The 19,654-nt window shown below is 36.1% G+C and overlaps 1 protein-coding gene and 2 long non-coding RNA genes across 3 annotated transcripts; 1 reads left to right on the forward strand and 2 right to left on the reverse strand.

Moving 5' to 3' along the window:
- Window positions 1-457: 457 nt before the first annotated feature.
- On the reverse strand, window positions 458-6,936 carry LOC150037861 (uncharacterized). Its single transcript, XR_016527986.1, has 2 exons — window positions 6,796-6,936; window positions 458-681 (listed from the first exon to the last, which is right to left on the reverse strand). It is a non-coding gene; the product is annotated as an uncharacterized LOC150037861 (long non-coding RNA).
- Window positions 6,937-7,058: 122 nt separating this feature from the next.
- On the forward strand, window positions 7,059-9,961 carry LOC120070703 (uncharacterized). The gene is made up of 5 exons (XM_039022550.2): window positions 7,059-8,370; window positions 8,451-8,579; window positions 8,670-8,863; window positions 8,973-9,024; window positions 9,410-9,961. Exons 1-5 carry the CDS (start codon window positions 7,549-7,551, stop codon window positions 9,440-9,442), a joined length of 1,230 nt encoding a protein of 409 aa, XP_038878478.1. The 5' UTR covers window positions 7,059-7,548; the 3' UTR covers window positions 9,443-9,961.
- Window positions 9,962-10,381: 420 nt separating this feature from the next.
- LOC120070705 (uncharacterized) lies at window positions 10,382-11,504 on the reverse strand. The gene is made up of 2 exons (XR_005480017.2): window positions 11,172-11,504; window positions 10,382-10,667 (listed from the first exon to the last, which is right to left on the reverse strand). It is a non-coding gene; the product is annotated as an uncharacterized LOC120070705 (long non-coding RNA).
- Between the last annotated feature and the right edge of the window lie 8,150 nt (window positions 11,505-19,654).

The raw sequence follows: 19,654 nt of genomic DNA on the forward strand, positions 1-19,654 counted from the left end.
TATCATCGATAGTAATTGATAGCAGCTATCAGTGAATCACTGATAGCTGCTATCAGTGATAGCTTTTAATTTGAGAAAACTAAGAAGAAGCAAACAAAATGGTGGCTAGGCATGAGTTTTTTAGTCTTTTACCATTTTTTTTATCTATATATGCAATTATTTTATCATTGTACTACATATTCTATTATTTTGGGCTTGATTTCTATTTATGCAACTAGTCCTTTCTTCAAGTATTTATTAATCTATGTCTGATGCACTCGTGTTTTATATATATACTGTTGTTACACTTGGAATATCGTGCTTATAAAATGAAGCACACATGTTTTAGAAATATATTTCTTATTTATGTTTTTGTCATACCCTGCACCAGATTATCCACCTAACCTAGATGGAATAGTGACTGCAGCAGTTACTAACCTTTTTGCTGGCACCCACTGCTTATCTCACCTTAAAACCATACTCAAACTCTGTATATTTACATAATAATACATAAACTAATACAGGGTTTCGTAGCATTGTTTACACAAGAATAATACAACTTAGTAAGCCCCATCTAGAACACTAGTCACTAATCAGATACGTGTGTACTAGCTAATACTGATCTTCAATTACACTTCCTTTAACCTGTCTCTTTGAGTGGCAGAGCAGCATCAGAAACGTCTTCTGGGAATTGACCGCTATCTGAAAAAGAAAACATTTGAAATCATGAGCTAGAAGCCTAGTGAGTAACTTTATAAAACATAAATCTCATGTTTAAGAACCATAGCTTGAAAGCGTAATACCAAAAACTAGAATAAACCATGCAATGTTTACATAAAGAATATCATCGTATCAAGAACTGGAGTTATAGTTGAGAATGAGCACTCCCTACTCTAATTCCAATGTCAAGCCATGGCTGGATAAAACCTCTACTTCAACCTGTTTCACATTAAACTATAGCTAGAAGAGATCCCCACATCGATCTCTTTAAATAATCTGAGGGCATCTCAATCAACATCCTTATGACATAAATGTTGATAAAAACTCTTATACCTCAATACTTATTACATCTTAGTTGAGAACGAGCATACACCGCTCTAGCTCCCAACGTCTATTACTGGCCAAGAGATCCATATCTCGATCTCGCATTCACATCTGCCTACATACACGTCGAGTTTACTATGTACCGTCAACATCTTAGGTACATTTACTCAGATACCTTCCTTACCAGTAATTCTACTCACTTGTTTTGAAATACCAACACATGTACCTTGACAAGTTTAGGTATTTAAACGCAGTATGTCAAGCTTCCTTCAACCTTAGCCTTAACCCTAACGCATGCTTCACATTTGGTGAAATAGGTTAAATTAAAACATATTCAGCTAGCTTATGGAACCATCAGTATGCATTAGACATGTACATCATACTTGGAAAACTCCTACATTATTAAACATCAAGCGTTGATGATCATTTACAAGCATTAACCACTCAAGACCATCCTTCTAGCCTAGAGGAAATATGACTACCTCTATTCCTAGTTGAGATTGAACTATTAAGTCTAACCCTCAATCTCAACCTTAATCAGGGAGAACACTTTTGCTCAATCCCTCGACGTCGTATTACCTATGTGCACGTAGTTATAACTGGGTACCATCGTACCATGTATACCTAACTAGGATACCTTCTCATAAGTTCTTCAGTATCCTCAGGTACTTCTGCTCAGATACCTTCTCAAACGTCCTTTAGTATCGAGCTGTTAAGATACCTACTCATATGTTCCTCGGTATCAATTTGGTCGGATACCTTCTCAAAAGTCCTTCGGTATCGAATTGGCCAGGTACTTTCTCAAAAATCCTTCGGTACCAAGTTGGTTAGATACCTTCTCATATGTTCTTTGGTATCAATTAGGCCAGATACCTTCTCAAAAGTCCTTCGGTATCAAATTGGCCAGGTACCTTCTCAAGTGTCCTTTAGTACCTTGTTCTAAGTAAAACTAGTCATAGACATTTAGTAAAAAGGATACCTTCTCATAAGTCCTTCAGTATCCATTACACAACAAGCCACCAACATTTAGTGGAACATCATAGTTTAGTGCTCAGATCATAATACCAGTTCATCTTTCATACAGAACCATCATAAAAAATGGAGTTACTTAACCCTACTGTAAGTACTTGAACAATATAACCCATTTACATCAATCCCATGGTAAACATAATCTACTCAGTATGAGAAACCGTTTCATAATCATATTGCTTGGCACATCATTTATTCACTTAACATGAGAAATACTTCTAGTGATATCATAATTTACTAAACTAGTAAAACAGTAAGAAATCACACAGTCACTCACCATTTGTTGGTTTCATAATAAGTTACGAGCTTCTGCTAGCTCTTCATGGCCTGAAAAAATATATTTCTCCAATTAAACTACTTAAAATTCCTAGCAAAATACCTTAAGTAGCTCATTAACTAACAAAATTTCCATCCTCAACAAACTGCCTTACGAGCGAGATCACCAAGAGCAGAACCAGCGAGGTCACCAAGAGCAAAACCAGCGAGATCAGCTTGAGCAGAACCAGCGAGATTAGCTTGAGTGACACTGGAGAGAGCCTCACCAGCGAGAGCCTTACAAGCGATGCTGAAGAGAAGGACACTAGTGATACCTTCTCATTTCTAGCGAGAATTCCCCCGAGAGTGAGATTCTCTTCATAATTTCCGGCGATACTCTGCCCAAACGACACTAACGATACCTTCTTATTTCCAGCAAGAATTCCCCCGAGAGCGAGATTCCCTTCACAATTTCTAGCGATACTCTTCATTTAGCAAGTTGTTTGCTTGTTCTTCCCAAACAGCTGTTTGCTTATTCATAAGTTCCCTGTTATAACTTTAAAAATTCATAACTCAAAATCTAGACTTCTTTTTAAGAAACTTCCTTCTACAAACATTTTAGAATTGAGTTAATTTCTTACCTTAAAATTTCAGCCATCAATTCCTTGTAGTTTGGCTTAAAGCCTCAAATCTTCACCTCGGGCCCTGTTTCCCTAAGATTCTGTTTCTCCTGCAACTTCATCACTTTCCCCCTCTTCTTCTTCTACCATCTTCCTCTGGCACAACAGCCTTAAGAATTAAGTCTTCTCAGCTTTTCAAATGGTACTGATTTCACCAAATTTGTTCATGTAGATTGCCAAACCAGACTTTCGAGGTTCCCTTTCCCTTTTTAATCCTCCCGCCGCCTCTCAATTCAAGGACAATCTACCACGTCAACGCATTTCCAATGTCTCGGCCTTATAATTTGCATGGATTTCCACTTATATGTTATTTAATATATTGTTCCCTTGGCAATACACACTTATTTAAGAGTTTAAATTCAGAGGTTTACACTTAGCTTACACAAGCTTATTTCTTCAAGCTTCCACCCTCTATCCTTCCTAAGTCATGACTTCATTAGAGGACTTCACGTTACTTATAGTAACTTCGAGTTTTACATTTTTCTTTCCCTTTCTTTTTTTCCCCAGCCAAATAGAAAAGAAGTCAACCCACTACCTGTCACACCCCGCCCCCAGACCACCCTTCTAGCCCGGGAGAGGGATGCAACTGGCAACAGTTATCAGCCCTTAGGCTGACACTTACTGCCTAATGACTCTTGCAGAATAACTCTGATACCATACTATAACTTATACACAGTGGAATGATTAAGTCAAGGAGATAAACTACAATGGATTAAGTAGGTCCATCTTTTATTACGATAGTGATATAACGTTTATACAACTTAAAGACTTAACTACAAGGTTTACAACGACAATCGTAAAATCCTCCGGAAGTGTAACTGTGGCACGTGGCAGACCTTGACCTTAGCAGCACCCTGGAACTCCTCACTTTTCGCTACCTTGGGGGGGGGGGGGGAGAATTAAGAAAACATTTTGAAAGAGTGTGAGATACTAAGCCCAGTTAGTGGTTCTTTTAAGATGGAAACCACTTTGAAAATCATCATTTTGGGAAATCAATCACATAAAAATAATCACAGTGTACTCATGCATGATCAAAGATATAGTCGTGCAATCAGTAACCTCTATTCCACAATGCTACACGTGGCATGCATATCACAACAACAATCATCACAAACATCACAAACACCTATGGAAACCTTCCTATGACCCCAATTCCCGCAATGTGCACATTGACTATTTTATTTATCCCGCTAGTCATGCTTAGGTACTTGACCATATTTCCCGTCGGTCGTCACCGACTATTATTTTCCCGCCGACCGAAGCCGACCAATATTTCTCGTCGACCGAAGTCGACCATTATTTCCCTTCAAGCATCTTTTGTTAAGCATGCTAACCACATCCCGGGCATAATCGCAGTTTCCATAGTCACACACAAACAATATCATGACAATCATCATATTACCAAAAGCAACTACTTATGCATAGTCCTATATCAAAGTATAGGTTAAATAAATATTCACAATATACATTTATTATCAGACTGTGTAAATATTCACAATATGCATTTTACTTATCACGGTTGTATCATATAACTTTCACATTATACTTTCATTTATTAAAGCTGTGTAATATGTACCAAAGTTATATAATACTCATAATATATCATAGTTATATGACAATCACAGTACGTATCCAAGCTATTAACACTCCTAATACGCATCTATTTATCAAAGCAACCTAACACTCACGACAAACTTTTACTAACAAAGCTGTAACACTCACGATATATCGAAACTATAAAGCTATAACATTCACAATACATATTGAATTAACAAAGCTATCATGCTAACAAAGCTGTAACACTCACGATATGTGTTAATTATCCAAAGCTATAACACTCACAATACATATCGAATTAACAAAGCTATCATGCTAACAAAGCTGTAACACTCACCTTGATTGCTTAGGAGCCTTTCTAATAGTTCCTTTTTACCTCGGGCTCCCTTTTCCCCCTAGAATCCAGATCCAACTTACAACTTAGATTACTAATAGTTCTAAATCTTATTTGGAAATACTTCCTTCTACAAACTTATTCTAAAATGTCTTAGAAATCTTACCATAAAATCTTAGCTCATAACTCTTCATGATTTGGCCGGAATCATCAAAACATCGAGACTGGCCCAGCTTACCCGACAGCTCGACCCCTCTGTACTTTCCTCATTCTCCACCCTAATTCCTTAGAGCTTCTTCTCCGGAAGCCTCACCATGAAAACTAAACTCTTTTATCTTTCAGATGGCTTTGAAATCACATCAAACGCACGAGTAGATTGGGAGATTTCCTCGTCCAAAGTTAATGTATTTTCCTCAACCCTTACTGTCCACTGCTCTCTACTCTCCCTCTCTTTTTATAGATTTTATGATTTGTGATTTGAAAATGAAATCCCAAAGTTCTATTTATAGGCATTCAAATCTCCTATAATGTTGACACCACCTACTTGGCTACATGGCCAAATGGTCATTTCTCCCTTCATCAACGCAAGCATACCTCACTTTGGCTCAAGGTGTTCTTCCCATACGCATCCACCATAATGACTTAGGGTTTAAGAATTTCTCTTAATAAGACACCTAATTTTGGTTAACGTTTTTCTTTACGTCTTCAACCTTTGTTTGTATTCAATTTTAGGGTTTTTCATGTATAATCTATAAGATCGTGGCCAAATTCAAAGCATAATCCACACTAACGCATCCATTTGTCCAATCTCACTCTCTCCGCTCTCTCCAGCTTTCTCGTTGGTTTTGCTCTCGCGGCTCTCGCTCTCTCCAGCTTTCTCACTCAGAATCTCGCTCTCTTCACTCTCACTGGTGTCGCTCTCTCCAATCTCGCCAGTGTGGCTCTCTCCTTCTTTCTCTCCAACTTCGTTCTCTCCCAGATTTCTCTCCAATCTCGCTCTCTCCCACTTTCTCTCTCATTTTCTCTCCAATCTCGCTAGTTATCATGCATGGGTTAATCCAATACTTTCTTCACTGCTTGCGACACGTGGATTTCGCTTCCAACTTAACACGTGCACAAATAGTTAATCTCAACCTCCAAGCCCTCCAATGAACAGTTTCCAAAAGAAAAGCATCCTAATATGCCAAAATCTTCCCAAAATCTCCTTTATCTTCCGGCTTCCAATTAATTCCAAATTTTCCTATTTATTTTCCCAATTTTTCCAATTTAACCGTAGCTATAATGGTTAGGAAAAATATTAATAAATTTCCTAACTTATCAAAATTCTTCCTAAATTCCTCCTAATGTATTTATATTTCTCGTTCTTAATTTTAATTATATTTTTCTTTGTTTTCAATATCTTATTTCCTTATGCCTTTCAAATTAGGGTTAGGGTGTTACACTACCTCACACAAATTATCTTAATAATGGTACTAAATTAAATTAACATTTTTCATATCATCCAAATTAAATTGAAACTTTGTGCAAAATACAAATAAGATTAACTAAATTTGTATGTTAAAAAAGTGAGGAAATAACATGTTTTTGAAAGGGATGACTAGGTTAAGAAATTTTAATTCGTAACTCAAATGTTAAAATTGTACCATATATTGCCCTCCCTATGTATTTTCTTTCAATGTTACTCTATAAGAAATAAAATAAAATATGAAATGATAACATTTTAAATTCTAATTATGACATATAGCTATTATTAAATATTAAAAAAATAATAGTAACTTATTAGATTTTACTACCAAGAAAACAATTTCAAATTATAACAGGGAGAAGGTATACGGAAGGGTAAAATGTAAATATAGAAAAATTGAGTATTAAAAATTAAAAACTCTGCTATATATGCAAAATCCAAAAAAAAATTACCTCCAGTTGCAATTTCTCTAATTGATTTTGCGGACCTAATATTCTATCGTCTTTGGTTAAATTGTGCAACTTCCGCTAATAATAATTTGGAGGGAAGACAGTTGTGATATCTCTCGCACTCAGTTCTCAAGAGTACGTCACAAGAAACAACTCGTCCTTCATCATCTTCGACATAATAAATTGTGATTGCAAAGCAGCCGCGATTGAGGAAGGACGCGATTGATTCTGCTCGTAAAGCAGTTGATCTCTCACCAAACTCGATTGAGTTTTCTTATTTCTTTGCAAATTTGCTTTATGAGGCTGCAAAGGATTCAAAAGAGTACGACGAGGTGGTTGAAGAGTGTGAGCGGGCCCTTGGAATTGAAAATCCCATTGATCCCGCTGAAGAAAGTTTGGAAGATGAAAACAATCAGAAAGCCCCTACTGCAGAAGCAAGAATTACACAGATTCAGAATGAATTGAGGCAGTTGATTCAAAAATCAGAGAGAAGGAAACAAATCAAAGTCGGTGATGTTGTTTCCGGGCTGTTGCAACAAATGGAGAATGAAGGAGATAAAGCTTCAGGGACCCTGGAGGATACATCTTCATGGATTGTTGCTGACTGGCGGAAACATGGAAATGTGCAGAAACTTGGCTCTTCAGCTGAATCAAAGAATTTGGTTCGTTCTTTTTGGAATGCCATGAGTATGGAATCAAAGAAAGAATTGCTCAAGGTCAAGATTAGTGATCTTGAGACTCATTTCAATTCTTCAAATGATGTCTCAACAAATGAGCTTATTTCAGAAGCTTTGTCCTTCTATGACGGCAATAAAACTTGGAAATTTTGGGTTTGCTGTAAATGCGATAAGAAATTTGTGGATTCGAAATCCCGCTTGCACCATATGGTTCAGGAGCACCTGGGCAACCTTTTGCCGAAAATGCATTCTATTTTGCCACACAATGTTGATAATGATTGGAGTAAAATGCTTCTTAATTTGTCTCAAGTCTTATGGTGTAGGCAGAGACAAACAAGCTGTTGATGTTGAAGCGGAAATTATTGTCAGTGGAGATTCGTCACGTCTCCTCCTCAGTGAGTGTTTGCTATTAAATGAGGTTCCTTCTGACGTTGATCCTTTCCTATCCTGGATATATGCAGGTCCCACTAGAGGGGAACAGTTAGCATTATGGGCACAAACAACAGAGGAAGAAAAGACGTGGGGAATGAAAATTTTTCAAATACTTGAGACAGAATTTTACCAACTACAGTGCATTTGTGAGAGAAAATATGAAGATTTGAAGTATGAAAAAGCATTGAAGTTAGTGGAGGATTGCTACCATAAGGAGGGAAGCAAGACTGACTTTACACCTGAGAGTCGTGATTTAGTCCTGAGGAAACAAAGAGAGGAGTTTATCGAGGCTGAAAATGACCCGATGCATATTGGCAGTAGGTTTGAGTTAGATGCTTTAACTGATGTTTTGAAAGAATGTGAAGCTGTGGTTAAAAGTGAAAGTTGGAAGGCCGAGGATTATTTTTATCAAGTTGATCGTGGTCTGGAAATTGCAATAATCAGACAGAAGGAACGACTATCTACCAAGGTTCATTTATCAATTATGAATGATTTGCTTATGAAAATTTTGAGAAATTAGTTGTTTTGCTCATTTTATTTATCATGCAGATTAGCAATATTGATGAACGCATCATGCGAAATGTTTCTGAAATTCAAAAGTTGGTACATGTGCTCGAGCTTCTTTCAACTGATGATTATCAATCTATATTGTTGCCTCTTGTGAAATCATACTTGAGGGTCTGTATCAAATAGGCTAATATTAACCAATATTTCTTAAGCCTTTTGGGATTAAAATGAAGAATTCAAGTATCAAACTATAACATGCAGACACATTTAGAAGATTTGGCTGAAAAACATGTCACGAAGAAGTCTAATGCCACAAGAGAAGCATTTTTACCTAAACTGGCACGAGATTCAAAAAAGGATACTAGAGATGGAAGTGATAATTCGAGACATGCACTTGAAAAGCCCAATAAAAGGAAAATGAGCGAGGAGTTTAGGAAAGCCAAGGACTCTATAAGGTTGTCTATCATTTTACCACTAGAAGTTTAGGTTCATGATTTTGTTGTTTCTGCAACTTGGTGGTTGTTCTTAGTGACTAGTGATATTTTAATAATTTTGATTCTGCAGGTGCTCAGTGTTCCTGAGCAAGATGTGCTTCGTGATGAGGGCGTCGATAGTGGTGAGTGCATATTCTATTTTGAAATTCACTATTTATTTTCCAACTCAGTAGTAAATGATGAATGTCGGGTTTTATTCCTTACAAATTATGAGTGATGTTTTTTAGCAAGCGTTTAGTCACCATCTCATGGGTTTTATATATATATACACATAATTCTTTGGATTTAGGATGTGATTGTCTAGAAATGTTGCATAATAAATTTTTAATAACTAAATAAAGCCATATAAGGTATTGTAACTTTTTTCGATGTTAATCTTCAATCTGCTATAACCCGGATGAATTATTAGATTTCAAGAGGTTTCCGTATTTATGGGTGCTTGTTTCTGTTTCCTTTTTTGTATAGTAATTGTAATATCATCTAAACGTATGTTTAATGTTTTCTTAGATGCATTTCAAGAACAACAGAAATTACTCTTGATTACAAGTTCGACGCCATTGGTTATTGGTGAAGTAGGTAGTAGCAGCAGTCTTCCATCAAAGGAACTCAATGTAGGCAAGTGCAAACTCCGCTGTGGCATGTTGCCGTCGCCGTCGCCGTTGCGGTTGCCCCTTCCCCACCCTCGTTTCCGAAACAACACACTTGTCGGTGTGAGGGTGCTTATTCACTGGCTATGTGTGGATGTAGATCAAGAAACAGCTGTGTCATAGTCGTCGTTATTGTCACATCGGGAGTGAAAAGGTTTGCTTTAACCCCCTAAATATAAAAAAAAGGGATCTGGAAAAGGGAAACGAAATGGGATCTGAAATGTGATTCTAAAAGTAGAGTTTTAAAAGAAAAAAACATCTTATACATACTATGGCTTTATGTACTTTTTTATCTTTTATCCATTTTAGTCTTGGTACATTTAAAAACTTGTATGTGTTAGGCTTTAAGTGACATTTTCAACCATTTTGTGTTAGTCTTGGAAATATGAGCAATAGTATAATCATTCAAAAGTAACTCTTTCGTACACGTTTCTACTGTGGGTCTTAAATTTTATTTTTCTAGTTTCCACTCATTTTTCCTCTTTATCGGGATGTGCACCTCTTCGTACACATGGTCTTGCACAGATTTCTTTCATGCATATAGAACCCACAAGGCATATATCTCTTTCATACACCCTAGGCCTCGCTAAGTATTCATCACTTTCATGCATATATCCTCCCTAAATATATCCTCCCTAATTATGTCAAGTTTACATACTAGGACCTCTAAACGTACAACTCTTTCATACGGTAACAATCATGATGGAAAAAGGAGGGAGACCCTTCATTCTTTTCATACTTTTATTAGGTGTTCATACATGCATGGGGTCCCATAAAGACAATCATTCTCACAGTGACACACCCAAATCATACATCAATATTACACATCACATGAGATATATAACATTATATTCATGACTTTCATAAGTAATAGCATATACAACTCATATTTCAGTCGCAATAGAAAATTAGAACTCATATTTGAATACTGCAACAATCACTGTGTATGTTCCATATTTAGAAAACTCTCAATAAAGAGAAAACATGTACAATTGAATAGTGACCAACATAATGTTGAAAAGAACAAAAAAGGAATAAATAATACAACAAATGTTGAATCAACAAATTCATGTTCCTCCAAGCTCAATCCCAACTAAATCCATTCATTGGAGGAGCAGCTGGATTGTTTTAAGCAGACATAAAAACCCAGTTAAAAAAAGTTGTTAGTCATTCGTGAGTTTACTTTACAATGTCCACAATAAAAAAGAGGATCCAACCACTTGCAGCATACATAAGGACAAAATATCATAATAGTGATGGTTTTCATCAATGTTTTAATCTCATAACAAAATTATCCCAACAAGCATGGATATATTATCCCAGAAAGATTATCAGATTTTTATATGCATAGTGCATTAGATTTGCACATACTGCAAAAAAATAAATAAATAAAAATGTAGCTTCATCCAACCAGCTTCAACTCAAAATCCATTTACTCTCACGTGTTATAATCAAATTAACAAACTTGAATTGCAACCCAATATATAAGGGCAGCTAAAAAGAGGTTATGGTTCAGAAAAGAGCCAAAAAAGTACGCAAATATATAATTGCAGTATCTGAAATCTGAAACCTAAATCCAGTGGAGAATCAGAACAAATCAATAAGTAAAAATAACAAATCACCTTACATGGACGGTTCTTGATGACGATGTAACCGTTTTTTCATACAGTTTCGGCCTGTTGCGGGTAGGCCTTGGAGGCTTCAACGTCGGCCTTCGATTCGAAGGGGTGCTCCTCGTCCGACATAGCTGAAGATTACATTCTTCTACAGCTTAAGGGTTTCTTCCTCTGTGTTCAGCAATGAGATTTCAGTGGAAGCGGAAAGGAAGACTAGAGGAAGGAGAAGAGTAGAGTTGAGGGGAAGAGAGGAGGAGAGGAAAATATAAAAGAGGAAGAGATGCAATGAAGATTAGGGCAACAAGGGGAAAATTAGGGAAAATTTGTACTCGTGGACCTATTGGCTCACTCGAAATTGATTGTTTTTTTTAATAATGTTTTTTTTAATAAATAATGACAAAAATAGAGTTGGGAGAAATATTTTCAAAAATAGGTGTTTTGATTTAGGCTAGTGAAATCGTGTACCCGGTACACGATTTCCATGTTGCAGACCACGTGGCAGAATCTCTCCCACAATTTCGCTCTCTCCAACAATCTCGCTCTCTCCCACATTCTTGCTCAACATCTCGCTCTCTCCTACAATCTCACTCTCTTCCACAATCTCGCTCACTCCAATCTCGCTCTTTCCCACAATTTTGCTCAGAATCTCGCTCTCTCCTACAATCTCGCTCTCTCAATCTTTGAACTTTGAACCTTGAACCATATGTTCTAAGCTCAATTATGCATGTTCTGATAAAATTCTGATGTTGAACCTAATTTTTATACTTTAAACAAAAAAATTATTAATACAAACAAAAAAATAATACAAACATAAACATAAACTCATTATGCAAACCTTCTAAAACTCAAAAGAACTATAATTGTAAAACTCATAAGCGGGGTACACGAGTTCGCTTGACCGGTCAACCAATCAGCTGACCCACGTCAGTTGACTGGATTAAATGCACTCGCCACATGGAACTCGTGTACCCGTACACGATTTCATTATGCTAAATCTGTCAATACTTTTCCAAAACATCTATTTTTGAAAATATTTCCCCCAACCTTATTTTTGTCATTATTTATTAAAAAAACATTATTTTAAAAAAAATCCTCAAAATTTGATCTTACTTTATTAAAAAAGTGCTAGAAATTTGATCTTCCTTTATTTATGTCCGTCATATGTAAAAGTACCGTTTTAATCCCAAAACGTGTGCGAGGCTAGACGCAACCCAACTTTCTCGCTTTATCCTCTCGTTCTTTCATCCCCTTTCTCTCCCTTCTTCATCTCGTTTCTCGATTCACATTACTCTCCTTCATTTTTCTCCTAGATTTTTCCTTTCTTTTGAATTCTTCCTCTAGCTTCTTCCTTTCGTTTCTTCTTTTAGCTTCTTTCTCGTCAATTTTGTAGTTTTTTCCTTCATTTGAATTCTCACTCTTACTTCTTCCTCTCATTTCGTGATCTCACTCTCACTTTTTCCTCTCGTTCTAATTCACACTCCAACTTACATCTTTGATTCGAGAAGAAGAAGATGTTGACATGAACAGAAGAGATATGAAAATCGCTGAAAAACAAAAGGCATCATAAGTAGAAGAAATCATCGGAAAAGAAAAGAGGAGAAAAAAAAGAAATATAGAAAAATAGGAAGAAAAAGAAAAAATCTACAAAAGAGAGAATGAAGAAGAAAGAAGGAAGAATGGTTAAAGTGGTAAATTCATAGAGTGAGACCAAAAATCGAGAAAATTTAAAAGTGAGACCAAATTTCAAGATCACTTCTAAATAAGAGCTATTGATACCAAATTCCCAAAAATTAGGGCTGGTAAAGAATTTGAAAAACAATAGGTTCAATGAAAACAAAGTTGTACTCCTGTTTTTGGATCGTGAATCGATTGTTCGATCTCTTTGAAAAATGAAAATTATTTTCATTTTATTCTTCAGTTACGAAAACTAAATGCAACCTCCCACTATTATGTACGGCTAAGGAGAAAAAACACCCACAATTTGAAGCAAATCAGACATGAAGATTTCCATGAGCAGCGAAATAATCGTTCCAGATTTCATTTATGTTTGAACATACACAATTACAATCAAGAAACGAAAACTTACAGGTTATGCACCAAACGAAATTACAGCATGCTTTACATAAAGTTCAAGGGATAGAACATCATACCTTTGAAGACTTATCTTCAACACCCTCAATCACGAACGCTCGTGCAAACTCCAAGACTGCAACTCTTGAACGCTCAAACACAGTGACCGTAATACAGCTCGATCACAGCGACTGCCACACGAACACCGCGAACACAATGAACGACCTCCAACACCTCGACTTCAGTCGAGTTGAGTACGACACCACCACAATAGATACCTTGGTATCCTCGGTGTGAGAATCCAGAAGTGTGGTCTATGTGTGGACTTGGTTAGAGGAAGAGACCAGAGAAATAATAATCATGTAAACGATTGAGCAAGTGGGAGATAAAAAAAGTCTATCTTGTAGACGATGCCCAATTGTTTAACAAATGCTCCGCGATCGTTTAGCAAAAGCTCCCCGATCGTTTAGCTAATGACCAGCTGAGTGAACTATCGTGTAGTGTCACTCCACGATCATTTAGTCTCTCTTCAGCTATCGTTTAGTGAATCCTATTCACTTGACAGCAAACCATGAGTGATTTCGAGAATGGAAACTCTTTCAATAACTACTAAATTTAGGAAAACATTTTTCCTTTTATCTCACGGTTACCATAAAACCACTAATAACCTCCCACTCAATTGGTTATTAAAGAAAAAGATATAATTATCCAATAATTAATATTATTATAAATATATATGATAACCAACTTACCATACTATATTTATAACCTATAGTTTTAATATTTCATCTCATGAAACATATAAACCATAGCTCTTTATTTATTTTACGGTACTTAATGTAAATCTCATTTACATTAACTCTTCACTTGATGTATCTCATACACCACACCGATCATACCATATAAAATCAAATTATCTTTTTTCAATTTGAACATTTCAAATCAATACCAAGAACTGATTCTCAACTTGAATTCATTGAGCTACCAAGGGGACCTTATGGACCTATAGCTCGAAGCTCCAACGGTACATGAATAACTGACTAAACTCTTTAGTCATGGGATCCACCATATGTTTACTGTCAGGTACTCCACTAAAGACCGACCGCTAAACTCTCCTTATAAAGATATATTATGTGTCCATATGAACCAATCAACAGTGCGTTAACCCTTTCTAGATCGCTCGTAAGTATAGCTGGGCCAATAACCGTTATGCCCCTATAGTTACATCTAACTCTTTAAGTATCATTGATCCCTCTAATGAACATAAGTCATAGTCCTACTATGACTGAGTCTCTCTTCCAAAGAGAATCTGTGGCCACTATGTTCAAGCCCCAGAATCATCCTTAAGGGAGAAATCTATCTACTTACCCCTGCTTCGAGAAAAGAGTGAATTTCATCTTGTGTAACTGAGTTCCCAGCTCCTAAATCAGACAAGTCCCCAAAAAGGTAGGCATGTTGAGTTGACAATTTGGCCACTCTCACCCATACTAGTCAAAGGACCGCCCTTAAAGGCAGGAGTTCTCAAAACACTTAGGATTAAGGTCATGTTACCTATGGTCATTTAGGTGAGATGTAAGTCTCCAGTATCAACGTCGTTATATATAGAGACGAACCATCTCGTGGTCCGGTCTTATACAAACTCGCATGTCTCTACATGAATTTTCAGAATCTACCATCTATAATAGTTCACAATACTTGCAAACCCCTACAAAACGGGCCATATTCGTAGTGTCACCAAGATCAGGTATCCCTCCTACAGACCTATTTAGGTTATCACTTAAGGCATGATCTACTTGTATATCTCATATACATGCTTAAGTTTACATACAATAACCATAGAGTTTTGTTTATTGGATATGAGTAAATACCAAATAAAATAACTCTTATTTTATTCATAATAATGTGTACAGTTTACAAACTATGAGACTCCGGGAGAATTATAACACAAATTCCAACACAATTATCTCATAATTGTTAAATTATAAATAAATATAATCATATTATATTTATAATCTATAGTTTTAATATCACATCATATGCAACATATAAACCATAGTCATTTTCTCCTCCACTAGATATAAATCATATTTATATCCTTTTCCTCCAATTAATATATCTCATACACCATGTCAACTATATCATATATAATTGACCAGTTTAATCATATCATATATAATCAAACTCCCTCTTGTCAATTTGAACACTTCAAACTTACCTAAAAACTGATTCTCAGCTTGAATCTATTGAGATACCAAAGGGACCTTATGAACCTGTGGCTTGAAGCCCCAACGGTATGTGAATAGCTGAATAAACTCTTTGACACAAGATCCATCATCCGTTAACTGCCAGACATTTCACTAAAAACCGACAACTGCACTCTTCTCACCACAGATATATTTCTGTGTCCATCAGATATAACCAATCAACAATACGATAACCCTTCACAGATGTTCGTAAGTACAACTGGGCCAATTTACCATTTTGCCCTTGTAGTTACATCTAACTCCTTAAGTACCATTGGTCCCTCTAATGAATAATACAACATAGTCCTACTATGTGTGGACACCTCTCAGGCCATAAGAAGGTGTGTGGCACCACATCGTTCAAGCCCCGGAATCCCCCGGGAAGGAGTGAATTTCATCTTGTGTAGCTGAGTTCCTAGCTCCTAGATCAGATAATACCCAAAGTGGTAGGTTTGAGATGGCGATCTGGCCACTCGCACCCGTGCAAATGAAAGGATCGCCCTCAAAGGCAGGAGTTCCCAACTTACTCAAGATTGAGGTCATGTTACCTATGGTCATCCTAGTGAAGTGAAGTCTCTATCATGAACAATGTTATATAACGAGACTATAATACTTTGTGATTAGGTCTTATACAAACTCTTTTGTATAGTACGCCTCCGCTTGCATGTCTCCTTATGAATGATCAGGATCAGACCATCTGTAGCAAGTCACAACACTTGTAACTGTTCTACAAAGCGAGTCGCATCCGTAGTGTTACCAGGATAAGGTTTCCCTCCTATATTCATATACTACAGACCATTTTCGCTATCACTTAAGGCATGATCCGCCTGTATGTCTCCACATACATGCTTAAGTTACAATGACAATCAGGGATCTTAGTTTATTGGTTTGTGGTAAAGCAAATAAAACATCCCATGTTTTATAGACAACAGTAAAGAAAATATCATATATTATTACATCACAAGCATTTGTTCAATATAGTGTTTACAAACTACAGGACCCAACGAGAGTTTAGGGCATCAACCCCAACATGCATAAGATCAGACCAAGAAATAAGTCACTTTTACTTTATAACGTTGTTTACTATTTAAGACTGACTATTTCGCTTAGATAACCCAGGTAACTCGATCTTAATCTTGGGCTAACTATGAACTCCTGTTTATTCAGGATTATTCTGAGATTTGCATACGTGAGGGTTGGCTCAACAGCGCCGGCTCAATATGCCTCCCATTTCAGGGGTAAGACTATGTAGATAGCTAGGAACTTTGAGTGCACGATGGAATTAACACCTACTCGATTTAGGGATAGGAGAAAGATTGTTCTCTTAAGTACTGAATCCAAATCTTGAACAAGGGGACCCACCCTCTCACTGGGCTGAGAGGGATCTGGTTTAGTGACTGGATCACAAACAATTGTTCATTAGAGAATCAGTTGGAACTTGAGGAACAAGACGTAATATTGGGGGGAAAAGAGCAGATTGACCCAACTGTTATTAGGAACAAACTGTGAAAGGTCGACTTACTAGTTATGGTTATATCGTGTGGACACAAATATATCTACAATGAGAAGAGTGCAACTATCGAGTTATAGTGGTATGACTTGATAGTTAACAAATACTGATTGATTCAGTCTAAAAAGTTTGGCCAATTAATTTTAATCGTTGGAGCTTATGATCTGTAGGTCCATAAGGTCCCTCTACTAGCTCGTAAAACATGAATACCTTGAATTAATAAATTGAGTGAATTTGGTATGATACCAATTTGAATTGTCAAATTGAATTTCAAATTGAAAATGTTCAAATTCAAATTAGGGTTTTTGAGTATGAATTAGTTCAAATTCAAATTTGGGTTTGCATAATTATATTTGATATAATTAAAGTTTAATTTGTTGAAATTAAACGAAATAGAAGAGTTTATAATATTTAAATATTGATTTAAATATATACTACATGATAATTCATGTTTTAAATTTAGTGTGTGATTAATTTGATATTTGATATTAAATTGATTAATTAATTAATTATGTCTAATTAATTAAAAATCAAATTAGTTTCCATTTTTTTAAAATTGAAAATTAAAATATAACATTTGGTAAATTATGAATTAAACAAATTAAATTTAATTATGGAAATTAATTTTTGAAAAATGAAAAGTAAGAGAAAGTGGGTTTATCCCACTTTTCTCTAGCATGTGGTGTAATCCTCATGTTTGATCACAATTCCACTAAATTGGAAGAAGCACATGCTAACCATGAGTTTTCTGTCAATGCTTGCATGTTGCTGAAGTACAAAATACCTCCAATTTTGAGTTGAAGGGAATTGACTGAGAATTGAATACAGAAAAATTAGTTTTTCTGCACTTCATCTTCTTCTCTCTTCAAACCAACAAAACACTATCAAATTCACTCAAATCTGAGTTCCACCACTCAAATTCAAGGCTGAGAATAGTAAAGAATACCTCTTGGTGGTTGCAGACTAATTTGGAGTCGAATTAAAGTAAAAAGCGGCTTGGATTTGAAGATTTCATCACAAAAGGCATGTAACTTGAAACCCCGTTGTATATGCATGCTTTAGAACTCAAATTAAATGTAATTAGAGTGCTTATTGATTTTGTTTGCTTCTGTTGTATGCTTGTGTATCCCATCAATTGGTATCAGAGCATGATTTAAGCACTCAACTAATGTTAATTTGAGTTTTGGTAGGTGAATTTCTGAACATGCATGTTTGGACTGATATTGATGGTTTTTTTCAGCTTTGGCATTAGATTCCTCTTTAATTTCCAAGTTAAATTTGTAATTGGCTCTTGATTGATGAGCTTATATGTGTGCTCTAGAGTCTATGATTTATTTGGAGTCATTAGAGTTCGAATTAAGCTACAATTTGGAGATTGAAGTAAGCAAGGTCGTGAGAAAGCTGCTGTAGAATTGCCCACTGCTCAGGCAGCATTGAAACGCTGGGTCCTAGTGTTGCAAGTTGTTCTTGGTGAAGACCGCAACGTTGCAACGCTGGGATGAGCGTTGCGACGCTGTTCATTCCAACTGTTCAATGCGCTGTTTTGGTTTGGTTCACGTGGAAATCTCCTAGTTTGACTGGTTGAGTCTGGTTCCAGTCCGATTCAACCCTTTTTGGATCGGTTCAACTCATTTTGATGCTTTGGAGGTCTGGTTCAAGCGGTTGGGGTCCCGTTCGGGTTGGTTCGGGCGGTTCTACACCAAATTGAACCTGTTTTGGACCTATTTTTGTAATAAATTAGTTATTATGCTTGCTTAGGATGCCAAAGTTGAACCATACCAGTGTTTATTTAAATAATTATGCATGTGATATATGTTGTATTTAAATTTATACATGTTTATGCATATAGTATGCCATTTAGATTTAAAAACCCACCATAGGAAGCATGTTACATGCATTGAGTATATGTTATAATCTGTTATAATGTATAGAATGCATGTTTAGGGTTTCTGTTTTCAATATAATTGTTATATTAAATTGAATGCCTTTGATGAATGTTGTCAATAAAGCATGTCTAAGTTTTGTAAATTGTTATAAAATTGAATTAGACATTAAAATCCATAACAAAGATAAGTTGTATGCTCACATAGGTTAATGTAACGACCCGAACCCCTAGGACTTAGGTTAGGCCGTTACTAAAATAAATACATGCATAGGATTTGAAACGACGCTCAGTAATGTTGAAATAAATGCTAAATAGACAAGAGAAGTTCAAAAGCCATTTATTAAATGCAATTGTTAAAACAATAATAGGGTACCCATAAATCATAAAGGATAGTAAATGAGTTTGAAAAACGATTCTTAATGTAAGTTTTAAACATCAAAACTAAAAGTTAAGAGAAATATGAAAGAACTCTAAATTTCATGATGCGGAAGCGTAAAAACTAGTACTAGTGGCACGATCACGAATTCCGCTGCGCCATTGTTGGTGCATCTCTACCCTAACCTGAAACATCAATATAAGAAAGAATGAGTATGAAATACTCAGTAAGTAACCCACCATTGGGATCAGGCTGGGCATCTATGTCCTCTAGATACCCACCTATGGCATATATATACACATGAAACAGGTAAGAGACTGAGCCCTATCCTACTGTAGTTAAGTATGCTCACTACCTCTGGTGAATCCCAAAGGAAACACAAAACTGGTGAATCCCGAAGGAAAC

Source organism: Benincasa hispida, chromosome 2 (genome assembly GCF_027475165.1).
Source record: "Benincasa hispida cultivar pf3 chromosome 2, pf3_genome.v1.1, whole genome shotgun sequence".
In the NCBI taxonomy this organism is placed as follows: Eukaryota; Viridiplantae; Streptophyta; class Magnoliopsida; order Cucurbitales; family Cucurbitaceae; genus Benincasa; species Benincasa hispida.

Excerpts from the sequence above, each read along its gene's own strand:
- LOC120070703 (XM_039022550.2), top strand. The coding sequence starts at position 7,549 with ATGATGTCTCAACAAATGAGCTTATTTCAGAAGCTTTGTCCTTCTATG. Across the intron at positions 8,371-8,450 it reads AGGAACGACTATCTACCAAG|ATTAGCAATATTGATGAACG; the intron begins GTTCATTTATCA and ends TTTATCATGCAG. Across the intron at positions 8,580-8,669 it reads TTGTGAAATCATACTTGAGG|ACACATTTAGAAGATTTGGC; the intron begins GTCTGTATCAAA and ends TATAACATGCAG.